This window comes from Mesoplodon mirus (genome assembly GCF_964341445.2).
Source record: "Mesoplodon mirus genome assembly, chromosome: 4".
Taxonomy (NCBI): Eukaryota; Metazoa; Chordata; class Mammalia; order Artiodactyla; family Ziphiidae; genus Mesoplodon; species Mesoplodon mirus.
Window position 1 is genome coordinate 122,941,242 of NC_138979.1, and position 16,265 is coordinate 122,957,506.

The 16,265-nt window shown below is 35.4% G+C and overlaps 1 protein-coding gene across 4 annotated transcripts in view; it reads left to right on the plus strand.

The window, feature by feature from the left end:
- The window catches only part of AKAP6 (A-kinase anchoring protein 6), a 607,701-nt gene that overhangs the window by 541,836 nt on the left and 49,600 nt on the right, over positions 1–16,265 (plus strand). For all 4 annotated transcript variants that reach the window (XM_082617945.1, XM_082617944.1, XM_082617947.1 and 1 more), the window contains one exon: positions 8,790–9,005. In XM_082617945.1, coding sequence (XP_082474071.1) covers positions 8,790–9,005 — 216 coding nt within the window. The remainder of the gene's footprint in view (positions 1–8,789; positions 9,006–16,265) is intronic.

Consider the following 16,265-nt stretch of genomic DNA (forward strand, 5'->3'; position numbering starts at 1 on the left):
TAAAAAAATAACAACTTTATTGAGGTATAATTCACATACCCTAAAATCTAATTTCAAAATGTTTTTACTACCCTGAAAAGAAACCGTTTACCTCTCAGCAGTCACTCCCTATATCCCCCGACTGCAACCCCTGGCACCTACTAATATACTTTCTGTTTCTATGCATTTGCCTATTCTGGCCATTTCATATAAATGAACTCATACAACACGTGGCCTTTGTGTCCAGCTTATTTCACTTAGCATAATGTTTTCATCCACGCTGTGGTATGTATCAGTACTTCATTCCTTTTTATTGCCAAAAAATATCCCATTGTGTGGATATACTGGTTTTTTTAAATCTATTTCTCTATTAATGGATGTTTGGGTCATTTGCACCTTTTGGCTATCATGAATCATGTGGTTATGAATTTGTCTACAGGTTTTTGTGTGGTCATATGTTTTCAGTTCTTTTGGGTATATACCTAGGAGAGAAACTCCTGGACCATATGGTAATTCTGTTTAACTTTTTGAGGAAATGTACTGTTTTCCAAAGTGAGTACATCATTTTGAAATCCCACCAGCAACAGATGAGGGTTCCAGTTTCTCTGTCTCCTCGCCAACATATATTGATATTTTCTGGTATATTTATTTATGTTTTATTTCCAGCCTCACACCACTGCCACCCCCCAACACAGAGATAAATTTGCATATAAGTTCCATGAGAGCAGAAATCTTGTTGCCCACCGTTATATCCCTACCAGTGAGAACAGTGCCTGGAACATAGGAGGCACTTTCAAGTACATTTAGATGGATAGGTGGATAATTGAATTATTATTAACATAATATTCCACTTGAAATTCCTTGCTTTTTAAAATGTTGCAAAAGTTATGGTTTCTTGGGCATTCCCTGGTGGTCCAGTGGTTAGGACCGTGTGCTTTCACTGCTGAGGGCACGGGTTTGATCCTGCAAGCCGAGTGGCGTGGCCAAAAAAAAAGAAATCTGTGGTTTCTTGACCTTTTCTAATGTGAATCTCCCAACTGTAATGCCTGTCCTTCTTCCCCTCCACTTTTTCAAACTTCAGCAACTTTTATGGCCTAATTCTAGTCCTATGAATCTTTATCTACTCCAGCTAGTAATGTCAATGCCCATAATTTAGCATGTATATCAATTGCACATTACTTTTGGGTCACAGCCTCACTATTCACATGGCACATTCACCTCACTTACCTCATTTAAAACCTACAACAACCTGATGGGTTAGGTCTTATCAAAAACCTTTGCCTTGGGCTTCCCTGGTGGCGCAGTGGTTGAGAATCCGCCTGCCGATGCAGGGGACGCGGGTTCGTGCCCCGGTCTGGGAAGATCCCACATGCCGCGGAGCGGCTGGGCCCGTGAGCCATGGCCGCTGAGCCTGTGCGTCCGGAGCCTGCGCTCCGCAACGGGAGGGGCCACAACAGTGAGAGGCCCACGTACCACAAAAAAAAAAAAAAAAAAAAAAAAAAAAAAAAAAAAAAACCTTTGCCTTGCATTGATAGCTCTCATTTTGAGTAGCCAGAGGCTTCTCTTTACAGCCAGATTACAAGCCCTTAAGATCAGGTACCACATCATATTATATGCCTCTTATCCACCAATGCCATTCCTGTAATGAAAATTATGGTGTTTGGCACATAATTGATACCCAATAAATGTTTATTGCTATAAGAAATATCATTCATGTGATCTTTGCCAACCTTGCCCCCAAATTATGATTCCGAACCAACCAGTCAAAAGCATCTTCTGGAGAATCATAGAGGTACCAGTATAGCCTCTCATTTTTCCCACCTGCTATACATTCTTCTCAGACCATGGCTGTAGGCAGTAGCATTACCTGATGCCTTGTACCTTCCAAACAGTCATCAAGGTTTTGATTACTATGTAAACTCCCTGAGAGCAAAGCTTCTATTTAATTTAGCACAATGCCAAATATGTTAGAGTCATTAATTAGTAAATGACTTACTTGATAAAAATAACCAAAAGGAGTAAAATCCCCAAATACAGTACTCAATCAGCATTCTTTTTTTTAATTTAATTTAATTTATTTTATACAGCAGATTCTTATTAGTTACCTATTTTATACATATTAGGGTATATATGTCAATCCCAATCTCCCAATTCATCCCACCACCAACCCCCCTCCACTTTCCCCCCTTGGTGTCCATACATTTGTTCTCTACATCTGTGTCTCTATTTCTGCCCTGCAAGTCGGTTCATCTGTACCATTTTTCTAGGTTCCACATATATGCGTTAATATACAATATTTGTTTTTCTCTTGCTGACTTACTTCACTCTGTATGACAGTCTCTAGATCCATCCACGTCTCTACAAATGACCCAATTTCATTCCTTTTTATGGCTGAGTAATATTCCATTGTATATATGTACCACATCTTCTTTATCCATTCGTCGGTCAATGGGCATTTAGGTTGCTTCCATGACCTGGCTATTGTAAATAGTGCTGCAAGGAACATTGGGGTGCATGTGTCTTTTTGAATTATGGTTTTTCTCTGGATATATGCCCAGTAGTGCGATTGCTGTGTCGAATGGTAGTTCTATTTTTAGTTTTTGAAGGAACCTCCAGACTGTTCTCCATAGTGGCTGTATCAATTTACATTCCCACCAACAGTGCAAGAGGGTTCCCTTTTCTCCACACCCTCTCCAGCATTTGTTGTTTGTAGATTTTCTGATGATGCCCATTCTAACTGGTGTGAGGTGATACCTCATTGTAGTTTTGATTTGCATTTCTCTAATAATTAGTGATGTTGAGCAGCTTTTCATGTACTTCTCGGCCATCTGTATGTCTTCTTTGGAGTAATGTCTATTTAGGTCTTCTGCCCATTTTTTTATTGGGTTGTTTGTTTTTGATATTGAGCTGCATGAGCTCAGCATTCTTAATTATATTAACATTCTGGAGATCATCAAACAAATACTAATAATATAAAGTTATCACTGGCTGAAAAGACCTATTCATTGATTGATTCATTAATTTTTTTAGCCATTCAATAACAATTAAAAAATAATTGGGGGTGGGAGGAGTTGGGAGATTGGGATTGATACATATACACTATCGATACTATGTATAAAATAGGTAACTAATGAGAACATACTGTATAGCACAGGGAACTCTACTTAATGCACTGTGGTGACCTAACTGGGAAGGAAATCCAAAAAAGAGGGGATATATGTATATGTATAGCTGATTCATTTTGCTGTACAGTAGAAACTAACATAACATTGTAAAGCAACTATATTCCAATAAAAATTAATTAAAAAAATAATTGATCACCAATGGGTGTGGTCTTTAGGCCCTTGGCTACAAGTGTGACTCCAGAATCAGAACTTACAACTTCTACTTTTATACTTCTAAAAAACTACTCAACTAGATTAATTTTCTTATCTGAAAAACTAAGTTTCTCTGTTTTCTGTAGAGCAATGTTCTCAAACTTTAACATGCATTGTAATCACCTGTAGGGCTGGTTGAACCATGACTCATTGGGGCCCACCCCAGAGTTGCTGATTCACAAGATATGGAGTGGCACCAGGGAATTCTTGTTTCTAACAAGTTTCCAGATAATGCTAATACTGCTTGGCCCAGGGAACACACTGAGAAATTTTGCTCTAGAAAATTTGGTCACAGGTAGCAGACTAAGAGAAGACAATTGCTCACCTCATGTAATTAGAATGGTAAAATGGTAAAATTAGAATGGTAAAATACAGAAAATGCAAAAAAGAAGAAAAGCACATGAAAAAGTGTAGAAAACCCTTGCAACAAAGAGATGGAGCTGTCTGCTTTTATATGATCCTATTTAAACTAGAAGAATGTGCCTATCTTTTCACTTCTCTCTTTTCTCTCTGTATATTTCCTCACGCCAACTACATTGAAGGCAGGTACATATCACATACATATACAGATTGAAGTTTCTTTGTTGTGCTTGCCACATAGAAGGCATATTCAGTAGATAGTGTTTAAACAATTGATTCATCTAGAAGGTAAAGTCATGTTTGACCTTATAAATGGAATTGCTTCATAAATAATTTTTTATTTTGACATATTACCTAAAGTCCCACGACTTTGTTTCTATTGACCGACCTAATGATGTTACATTAACTGCTAAATAAAATTATGTAAGAGATATGGAGACAAATTTCTTTGGAGTTTCTCAGCTAGATTTAATTTTTTTCTCTCTGGGTTTACCATATACTTGGTTTGGGTATTTTTTGAATTTCATTTTCCTCCTCATGTGTTTTTTCTCTATTTAGTTCTTACATTTTATTTATTGTGCATTTTGGTTCTTGGTCTAATTGTAGTTCTTTAATTGTAGGCTTATTTATATCCTTTTGTAATAGGAGATGACAGTATTATTTAATGTCAAGAATATGGGTGTACATTTGACTCTTGAACAACATGTGTTTGAACTGTACAGGTCCACTTATACTCGGAGTTTTTTTCAACAGTAAATACTACTATACTCTGTGATGAGTGGGTTGGTTGAATTTGCAGATGTGGAACCCTGGATACAGAGGAACCCTGGGCTGGACATAAATTGTAATCAGATTTTTGATTGTGCTGGGGGTTGGTACCCCTAACCCCGCCATTGTTTAAGGGTCAACTGTACAAGTAAATATAATCATTCTATGCAATATGTGTGCATAAATACATAAATTTAATGTATAATGAAGAATAAATTACCAATATTGGAAGCCTTACGTTCAGTGGTGTTAAACTGAAGCCAGTGGCAGGAATGATGTTACATCACATTTGGCTCCATAATATGAGTGGTTTCAACAGTCAGAGAAGTTCATAAAGCAAGTCAGGAGAGGAGAAAAACCCCACATAAACCAAAAACGCCCCTTTGTATCACCACTGGTGAATTGAAAATCAGATTGATCATTTATAAGTATAAAGCAAAAATCTTCCATCTGTTGGCAGCTCTCTTACAACATGTCCAAAAAGATATGTTTAAAGGGTTGGAGATTTGTAAAGGAAAAAACAAATTAGAAATTTTGATTTTCACTTTTATATACTTCTCAACTTTTATAGCAAATATGCTTTTTTAGTAACATGAGGAAGTTGAGTAGAGGTATAAAATAACCAAATTATATAGGTCATTAGAGACTTAAAAGTAGAACACCAAACTATATTCTAACAATTGGATTCTGAAGTGATACTAAGACAATGACCTACATACTAACAGAGGTAGCTTTGTAGGAAAAAATTCCTAAAGATTACCAAATAATAATGATACTAAATGTATAACAAAATACAAAAATAATGATAAATAAATACATAACTAAATACAAAAGCATTTGGAATATCTTTCTCTTAGATATATTGATAATTAGTTCTCCTTTCTTTTTACACTTTCTTTCCCACTTCTTTTCTTTCTACTTTTCTGGGAAGGCAACATGACTGTGCTTGGGAACCAACATGATCTCATTGGCTATCAAGGACAATGCTTCAAAACTGGCAAAAATGAAAAACCTTATAAACTTTTCTGTTCCTTACTTTTCCATCTGCTTTACTCTCTCTTTTCTCCAACACACTGGGTACTCCCAGGGTCCCAGGCTACTTGCTACTGAACTTGGACCATCTGGCTCACATTGTTTCCCTGAAGATTTCACGACTCCTCCGATAGCAACCTGCACAAACTTCTGTTAGCACCTACCTCTCTGTATTATTCTTGGTACTGTATAGTCCACCAACAATAGACTCTCAGCTTCTTGAGAGAGGGAGCAGTAACTTGCTCCTTTTTGAAGCCTCCATGCCTGAAACAGTGCCTGGCAGATGCAAGGTGCAATACACATTGAGGAGGTCTGGGAGGCAGGGATGAGTCTGTCTTATTTCTGTGCCTTACTTAGATTGCTTAGCTTGGGTTTCTGTTCTGTTCTCTGAAAATGTAAGCCAAAAATAGTTATAATAATCATTTTGTTCCTATGTAGTTATATTTAACATTTCTCTATGCATAGTGTATCATGGAAATAATGTGAACTCTACTGATTCTAAGAAACATTACCAGCAAATGCACTGATTTTATTTAGTATGTGCTTGTGATTATAAATAAGCATGTACATTTTAATGGTTGTCATGGAAACACATTTATGTAAAAGAATGTTATCAATTATATCACTTAGATGTAAAAAAGTACTGAAAAATATGTTGGCCATGTAAAATTCTCAATGTTCCTCTCCTTTTAAAAGTAGTGTTATTTCCGAAGTGTGCATATAGAATAAATTGATCTAGAGTGTACACTAAGTTCTTTGAATATCTAAAACTTTTTAAACTGCAGAATTGTGGAGATCTGAAAATCAGATATTGAGTGTCAACAGTGTCAACAGTTTTTAAAAACAGCTAACACAGTTTTAAAACCCATAGACTGTCATTAAGATGTGGGGTGGGGATCATTTGGATACTTAAATACTGGATACATTCTAGATACTAATAAAAAGTTATGGCCAATCACCTTTATGAAAATTTCCCCTAGCAACCTCACATGTCCTGTTTCAGAACTTTGAAAATGCCTGTGAGGTGAATGAAGCCCATTTGGGCTGCTTTGTGAATATCACCTAATGTGGCTGTGCTAAGTCCACACATACCTTTAGTGTCATCCATGGCAAATTCTCATTTAGCTAAGAAACATAGGGACTTTTTGTTGGCTGGAGAAATGCAGTCATTATTTTAGTCAACTTAAAATGGAGTTTTGCAAGATCCAGTTTTGTGGCATGGAAACATCTCTTGATTTTTCTAGCCCTTTATTTTTAACAATTTAATGACAAAACACAGACAAAAAACCCAAAATCTTCAACATGTATATTCATAGAACTCATTTGAATCAATCCCAGTTGGCTGTATTATTATCTTGAAATGTTTAATATTGGGCCAAAAAATGACAGATTATTAAGTGGGCTTGATAGTTTTACTTGCTCAACAGTTGTTCTAGCGCAAGAGAGCAAATTATTGAAGGGTGTGTGTGTGTGTGTGAGTGTGAGAGAGAGAGAGAAAGAGAGAAGGAGAGAGAGAATGCATGTGGGGAGGGTCAGTTAGCAAGATTGGGAGAGGTAATGGAAACAATGCCTATTGCTTTGGTAGACCCTCAAGTTTTATCTTTGAATGTGTAGGGGTTTCTCATTCAGCATTGAACTAATGAATAGCATCAGTAAAGAAATTTGTCAGACCTGGTGGTTCTATCAGGAGTTATATAGGAAAATAGTAATGATCCCTAGGAAAGTAAATAAGGGTAGGTTCAAGAAATATAACAAAAAATGCTATACTGGTATAAACTGAATAATAAAATTCCTAGTCATATTTTGCTGTAAATAGAGGTATGGGAATTTGTCATTCACCTTATTTAAAATTCAAAAATATTAGGGCTTCCCTGGTGGCGCAGTGGTTGAGAGTCCGCCTGCCGATGCAGGGGACACGGGTTCGTGCCCCGGTTTGGGAAGATCCCACATGCCGCGGAGCAGCTGGGTCCGTGCGCCATGGCCGCTGAGCCTGCGCATCCGGAGCCTGTGTTCCGCAACGGGAGAGGCCACAGCAGTGAGAAGCCCGCGTACCACAAAAAAAAAAAAAAAAAAAAAAAAATTAAAAGTACGGGGTTCTCTCATTACAGAAATAATAGAATTCCAGCTATTACTGAGTTAGGCTTGTTTAAATGGCTATAGCATGTATTATATCAATAAGTGGAACATCTGTATGAGACATCCACCTGCTGATCTACTACCACTCTGCACATTTCAATGAACTGCACTTAATCATTTTAAGACTTCTTCTAATGAAGACTTATCTAGATTAACATTTTAAGCACAAATACTTTTAGGCATTAAAACTCTAGCACTAAATGAAATTGCATTGTCTTGTTTATCCTTGTTGATTAATAAGCAATCTGTTGACTGTTAGAACAGTCCAATTGTGGCAGTAGAAGGAGATTAGTAATTCAGTGATGTTTGTGGATATAATCATCGTTTCTCCCAAAGGCTTTGAATTAGAGTATCACTTACACACTGTCCGTAGGCAAAGAAGAGATATAATATTTTTAGACATGTGTACCCACTATTTTGCTTGAATTGTTCAGCTTAGGGTCACTGCAGCAATACAGATGCTTCTGGGGGCAAAATCTTATTTTGATGCATGCATATCCTTCTTAAATAGTGTGAAGGTCTATTAAAAGAAACACAGCAACTAACAAATAATGCATTAATAATCCATTATCCTAATTTCTGTTTTCAGAACATTATTGCTTTGTTAATCAAGTTTCGGAAGAGAAATGTTGCTTATTGTTTTTTTCAAACAATAGCTGTTATATATCAATTTTTTTGCAATCTTATTTAACTTATTTACAGCCTAGAAAAGTAAACTTTTGGCTCCAAAGAATCTAGGAGTAAATTTGGAAATACTCCATTTCCTTTTGGAGGACTTTTCTGTCTTTTGTGTTTCCTGTGACCTTGAATCAAAGCATGTCAACCTGTTTGGCATAAATGCTTTATTTCATTAAGTTAATCACCTAGATATCAAAGTGGGACCCAACATTTTAGATGTAGAAATCAGTTTTTTTTTAAAAAAAAGGAAGAGGAATGAGATACAGCTAAATTCATTGGCATCAGTTGGGTGTCTGTAGGAGATCTCTAATCCAAAGGCAACTCCAGAGTCCTTCTTGTCCTATTGTTCGCAGCTGAGCGTATCACTACAATTTAAAATTATGGTGGAAGAAGGTGTTTTATGTTTTAGGGAAATCTGCCCTAGAAACACTAATGGATTGGTCCCTCTTTCTGTCACAGTCCCTCTGTTGTGAAATAAAGCAGCGACGTCGTGGAGTGGCCTCCATCCTGCGATTATGCCAACATCTTCTGGATGACCGGGAGACCTGCAATCTGAACGCGGACCACCAGCCCATGCAGCTGATCATTGTAAATCTTGAAAGAAGGTGGGAAGCCATTGTCATGCAAGCCGTCCAGTGGCAAACTCGGCTACAAAAGAAGATGGGAAAGGAACCTGTGAGTGATGATTTCTTTTTTAAAGCATAATGCTCTCTCATTTTTCTTAGAAAAAAGAAATTCTTTCAGGGCTTGGAAAATGTGTTCATCTTACAAGTGGTTTTGCTAACTAAATCTCTAACTGCTAAAAGAAACTGCTTTTATCATACAACAGAGATTCATTTGCCTACCGATAAGATGCATTTTAGTCTCATTGTCTTTTAAAAAATTCATATGGAGACTTTGCTTAACCTTACCAAACTAAGGTTTGGTAAACATCACCAACAATATCATTAATCATACAAAACCCCATGAAGATTTTGCTAGGAGGTGGTTTACCACTCTCGGAGCATATGGAGCAATGTGTATGCTTTACAGACAAGGCAACAAAGTATACAGTTTACCTTTTCTTTACATGATATGAATTAACACCATCCACGTGTAAAACAATCTCCGTTGCTCCTGCTTAGAGCTCCTTCCAATACAGTTGCATTGCTGAGAACTAGCAAGTTTCCTTAATGCAGTGAGAGAGTTTTAATGCAGTGCTCGAGGTAGAGGTTGGGACCCCGTTTAAGAATTTTCCAAATTGACTGTAAATTCAAGCTGTTGCTAGATGAAGGAAATATATATATATATAACTAGAGTTGTTTTATTATAATGTAGAATACACACTTGTCCAGAAAACCTTAAGGGAGAGGATTTATTGATAAAAAGATTACATTCCCCAAATGACCTTGAAGTTAGTGTCTGTTAGTTGAAGGCCTAATTCTCATGTTTGACTTACATAAATGAAATACACACACACATACATACATACATACAATGGAAATTTTTTCTTGTATATTTATATTATCAGTTCTATGTCTTTGGAAAGTTCAAGATTCAAAATTGTAAAATCAAGTATAATAATCCTGCCACTGAAAAACAGCCTTCTCCTATGAATTCTAATTTTAACAAAACCTAAATATTTAGGTTATCTGATGTGTTTGGCATTGGGGACTGGGAACAGAAGGGACAATGAAGCAGTAAGCCTTCTCACTCTTTTTGCATCTGTAGTTATGTTGAGTCTAGGGGGTGATTTTATCCTCAGTAGTTCACTTTAATTGTTTTGCGCTGAAGTCATTAAATTTCTTAAGACTTCCAAGTTATTACCAGTAATCAGATTCTATATAATTGGATGTCTTTTCTTGAAATGACCTATTTGTTGTGAAGCTATTTAGCTAGAGTCCTTTCTTTTCTTTCTTTTTCTCTCTTCCTTTCTTTCTTTCTTTCTTTCTTTCTTTCTTTCTTTCTTTCTTTCTTTCTTTCTTTTTCTCTGAGTGTTTGAAAGCATAGAAGAGGTTATTTTTTATTCTATAGTTTGAAACATCTAAGCATAGTAGTGGTGATAATAAAATTTACACAAAAACCAACTGCACCTGGAGAAGCTCTTAACATTTTGGAAGCATTCAAGCTGTTTTGGAGGAAACAAAACTGGGTTTCTTCGGAGATTTATTTGAAATCATATGATGAGGGATGCAGAACTGGATCTCTGCAGACTAGCTGTAGACATTTTTATCCTACTTCTGTGGTAAAGGGGTAAGCTTTAGCTTTGAAACCCTGGCTGCTTCTTAGAGGCTCAAGCTACTACAGAGAGGTAGATAAAAATTGAAGATGAACAGAGCACCCCCTTTTCTTTAGGTTGGCTGCTGAATGTTAGGTTTTCTGGGATGGAGGTAGCAAATAAGGTCCTCTGGGCTAATCAAGATTGAAAATCACTCGAGAAAGGGATAGAAGAGTAGCGAGTGGCACTAATGCCAGCAATACAATGAACACCATGTACCTCATTACGTTGGAGATATTTCTTGCTCTGATCTCTGTTGGTTGGGTAAAGAGTCCAAGTTGCTTTGATGGGCAAACAAGTATTTTACCAATGTGGGAAGCTGCCTTTGTAGAGACTCAGAAGCCTCTAAGTGGTCTGTTTGCTTTTTTATCCTATGTCCCCACCCCCATGCCATCCCCTTCTTGTGTACAGGGACTCTCACTGCTATATTTCCAGGGCCTGAGACATTCCTGCATATAGTAGATGTTTAATAGACATTTGCTAAATAAATGAATACAAGCTTTCAATTGATAAATTTTTTTTTCTGGCATTTGATTTGGAATTACTATTTCTATATTAATTCTCAATGTTCATATTCTCACAAAATGGCTTTGAGTGTTATGTTCCTATTTGAATATTTCACCTTCATGAGATCACCAAGGAGATGCCTTTTAACCTTTCTTCTTGCCTAGTAGGGTCAGTTTTTCCAAGTTTTAAAGTATGATATGAAGTCCTCCATGGTATACTCTCTTTTCTTCAAATTATTTCTGAAGGAAATTCTCTATGAGGTATTGAATAAAGTCATTCTGAAAGTGTGAGCTAGGTTCTGGCACTTAGAATTAGAAGCTCTAATTCTATCTCCGTGTTGTAGAATTTTCTTAGTCACTTTGGAAATAGCTTGTATAAGAGATGTCACCTAATCATCTATCCAGTGCTCCTCATTTTTCATGTTACATCTGTTTGTGTGATGATTTAATTACTGTTGGTCTTCTTCACTAGTCTGAAGAAGGCAGCCACACGCCAGTTTCTGCTCACCTTTACATTCCTAAAAGCCCTACATAGTATGCAGGACTTAACAGGTACTCCATAGTATTTGTTAAATAAGTGAATTTTCTCTAAGTGATGCTCTATAGTAATCAGTGTTAGAGATTTAAAGGTAAACAAGATATCCTCCTTCTCCTCAAAAAGTATAGTTAATACAAACATGCAAATAACTATGATGCTAGGTCTATTGAGGTAATTATGGGCTTCAAGCTTACAGTTAATACTGACAAAAATATGGAAACTCTTTCCATAGTATTCAGGGGAATTCAGATAAATGTACAAATATCAATTAAGCAAGCTTCTCTATTTCTCCTAACTAGGTAAATAATGAATCTCTCTCTCTCTTTTTTAACTGGAAGAAAGCAAGAGATCTTATATTAAATTCTGGGGGTTAAAACAGACAAAACCCAAAAGCGTCTTTCTCCCTTATCATCAAGATTTGAAATTGCATAATTATTTGACACTACACCTTGTTCTTTCTACATTCAAGCTCCTTTCCCAGACTTATTTGGTTTATTTTTGTGTTACCTGTAAAAAATGATCTCTGTCTATACTTTTTACACTTTAATTCTAATTTTCGTGTGAATCATATATTTTTATTTCTAGTCTCCTGCCTTCTTTCTATGATTCAGGCTCCACATTTTGGCTGGCAATACCATGTGCCTGAATTACCTTAGATCGTCCCACTTGCCAAAATAGCGTTCTGAATTTGTGATGTGTTAATTATAGAGAACCAGGATTTTTTCTATTAAAAGTTTCAATCTCACTTCCTACAATAGATGCAAATTAAAATATATGAGACAACCATGGAAACACCAAGAATCCATACCAATAATTTATACATCTACTCAGATTAATCATTAGCAAGGAGAAGGTAACTTATTGATGAAGGCTATAGACCTTCTTCCTCTAAAAATACATGGGCAGACTTCCACTTCCAGCCAGGATTGAGTAAAGAACCAGGACCATTCTACCTGAAACAATTTAAAAGCTGGGTAAAATCACAATTTTAAGACCTTGGATACCAGGCAATGAAGAGATGTGAAATGACTGAAGTGATACTATGATTACTCAAATTTCTGCCTAGACAGAGTTTTCAGGTCACAGTGTGCAAAGAGGAAATCCATGCAGAGCCTAGCATTATCCCTGGGTTGAGGGGACAGGTCTGGGAGTCTGAGGAGGACAAGGCAGCTAAAGTTGCTATAAGGCTTAGTACCAGAGAGGAGAGAGCTGCACAGAGAGATGACTCTAGAGCTATGCAGAGGGATCCTTTTAAATCTTCAGCAGAAGAAACCACCTGAAAAAGTAGAGGGAACAATCCCTGGAGCTCATACACAGCTGGGAATAGCTCCTTTTCCCATCAGTCACAGTAGAATCCTTATTATTCACAGGGCATGTGACACAGTATCAAGAACAGTGTTGCCTTAGTAATGGGACAAAATTAGATTAAATGCTACCCTAGTCTTGCCCAAAAAGCTTAAAAGCAAGACCTGAAAGGATCAAACCCTTTCAAAGTTATTTAACTATATCCCAGGACAAAACTCAAGAATGCTTATAAGCATCTAAGTATCCAGCATCCAGCAAGGTAAAATTTATAGTGTCTGGCATCCAGTCAAAAGCTTCCAGTGTGCAAAGAAGAAGTAAAATATCTTTGAAAATGAGGAGAAAATTCAATTAATAGAAACAAATCCAGAAATGACATATTATAGATTTAATAGACAAGAACATTAAAAGTTTTTTTTCTTGCATTGCATATGTTCAAGAAACTAGAAAGTACATTGAGCTTATTTAGTAGAGACATTGAAGATATCTGTCTAAAATCAAACTTCTACAGATGAAAACTATAATGACTGAGATAAAAAATACCCTGGATGGTATTAACAACCAAGCAGACAGTGTGGAAGCAACAATTCATAAACCTGAAAACATAGTGATAGAAACTGTCAAAAATGAAACAAAGAGGAAAAAAAAAAGACAAAAACAAAAGCATAGCATTAGTGAGCTCTGAGATAACTTCAAGCAGCCTAATGTATATGTAATTGGAATCCCTGAGAAAAGGGCAGAGGGAGAAACAATTTTTGAAGAAATAATGGCCCAAATTTTCCAAATTTGATGAAAAGTATAAACCCACAGATCCAGAATGTCAACAAACCTTAAGCACAAGAAACATGAAAAAACTACACCAAGGGGTATTCTGTTCAAATTGATTAAAACCAGTAGTAAGAGTATCTTTAGAGTATCTAGAGGAAAAAGATACATTATATACAGAAGAATAAGAAGGAAGAGTTATAGCATACTTTTTTTCAGAAATAATACAAGTCAGAATATAGTGGAACAACATCTTTAAAGTATTGGAAGAAAATAACCCAGAATTCTATACACAGAGAAAATACTATTCAAAAAGGAAAACAAAAATAAATGGTTTTCAGATATCAAAACTTAAAAGAAACCATCAGCAGCAGAACTGCAAGAAATGTTAAGGGAAACCCTTATAGGAAAAAAGAAAATGTTATTAGTGGAAGCCTGAGTCTGCACAGAGAAATGAAAAGCACTAGAAATACTTACTGTGTGGGTCAATATGAACTGTCTTTTTTCATCTTATTTACATCTCTGTAAATGATAATAGGTTGTTTAAAGCAAGATAATAACAATGTATTATGGGATTTATAACATATGTAGAAGTAGAACATATGACAAAAATATCACAAAGGCCAGGAAATGGAACTATACTATTGTATGGTTCGTATATTAAGTATAGTATCACTTAAAGATATATAGAATCACTTAAAGATGGATAAGTGGTATAGAATCACTTAAAGATAAATAAGATAAAATACATACTATGATTCTTTAAAAACACAAGAAGCTATAACAAATAGGCCAACAAAGGAAAGGAAATCATTTTAAAATATCACACACAATGCAGAAAAAGAGGAAAAATAAGAATAAAGAACAGATGTAATAGATAGGAAACTGAACCACATGCATCAATAATTCTGTTAAGCATAAATGGACTAAAAACCCCAATTAAAAGGCAGTAATTAACAGATTGCATTAAAAAAGCAAGACTGAACTATACGTTGCCATTTTAATTATAAAGAAAAATTAAGTTAAACGTAAAAGGATGGAAAAATATATATTAAGCTAATGCAATCAAAAGAGAGTTGGAGTGTCCATATTAATATTCAACAAATTAGAGTTCAGAGCAAAGAATATTACAAGGTATAAAGAAAAATATTTCTCAGTGATAAAGTGCTAATTAATCAAGAGGACACACCATTACTAAATGTTTGTGCTGTAGTAACAAAACTTACAAATTCATAAATCAAATACTGATACAATTACAAGAAGATAAGAATATACAATTTGGGGCAGAGATTCCAATACTTTTCTCAATAATCGATAGTACAAGTAGACAGAAAATCAGTAAGGATATAAAAAACTTGAATCACACCATAAATCAACTTGACCTAATTGACATTTAAAACACTCCACCCAACAACAGGAGAATATACATCCTTTTCAAGTGTTGACAGAACATCTACCAAAATTGACTCTCTTCTGAGCCACAGAGCAAGTCTCAAACTTAAAAAACATTCTTATTACACCCTGTTCTCTGACTATAATGGAATTAGTTTAGAAATAAATATTAGAAATATATTGGAAAAGTCCTCAAATATAAGGAAACTAAATAACACACTTATCTACAACTCCTGGGACCAAGAAGAAATGAAGAAGGGAAATTAGAGATTATTTTGAACTGAATAGAAATAGAAAAAATATTAAAATTTGTACCAACACAAATTTGCCACCAAAATAATAATCTTGGTTTTCACATTTATGCAACTAGAGAAAGACAAATTAAACACAAAGTAAGTAGAAGAAAGTAAATAATAAAGTTTAGAGCAGAAGTCATTGAAATTAAAAACAGAAAAAACAATAGAAAAAAGTTAATGAGGAAGAAAGCTGGGTGTTTTTTGTTTTGAGATCAATGAAACTAATAAAGCTCTAGCAAGACCGATCAGGGAAAAAGGAGAAAAGAAACAAATAATGATTATCAGGAGTAAGAGATAGACATCACTACAGATTCTACTAATATAAAAGAATGTAAAGGAAATACTATGAATAATTTTATGCCATTAAATTCAATTATTTAAATAAAATATACAAATTCCTTAAAAGTTGTAAACAGTAGACATTTACTCAAAAGGAAATACACAACCTGAATAGCTCCATATCTGCTAAATAAATTAAATCATTAGCTTAAAATTTCCCTACAAAGAAAACTCCAGGCCTAGACAGCTTTGTGGGTAAAGTCTCCCAAATAGTTAAGGAAGAAATTATACTAATTTTATGCAAAATCTTCCAGAAAATTGAAAAGGAAGAAATTCTTCCCAACTCAGCATTACTCAAAGACATTACAAGAAAACTACTGACCAGTATCCCTCATGAATATAGATAAACAGATTCTTAACCAAATTTTATCAAATAATCAACGGTATATAAAATAGATAACACATTATGACCATGTGAGGTCTAGAAATGCAAAATTAGTTTGAAAAGAAATCAGTGTGATTCACCACAAAGAGAAAGGAAAACTACGTTCCAGGGTATGCAGAAAAAGCATTTGCCAAAATCCTACATCCTTCCTGATA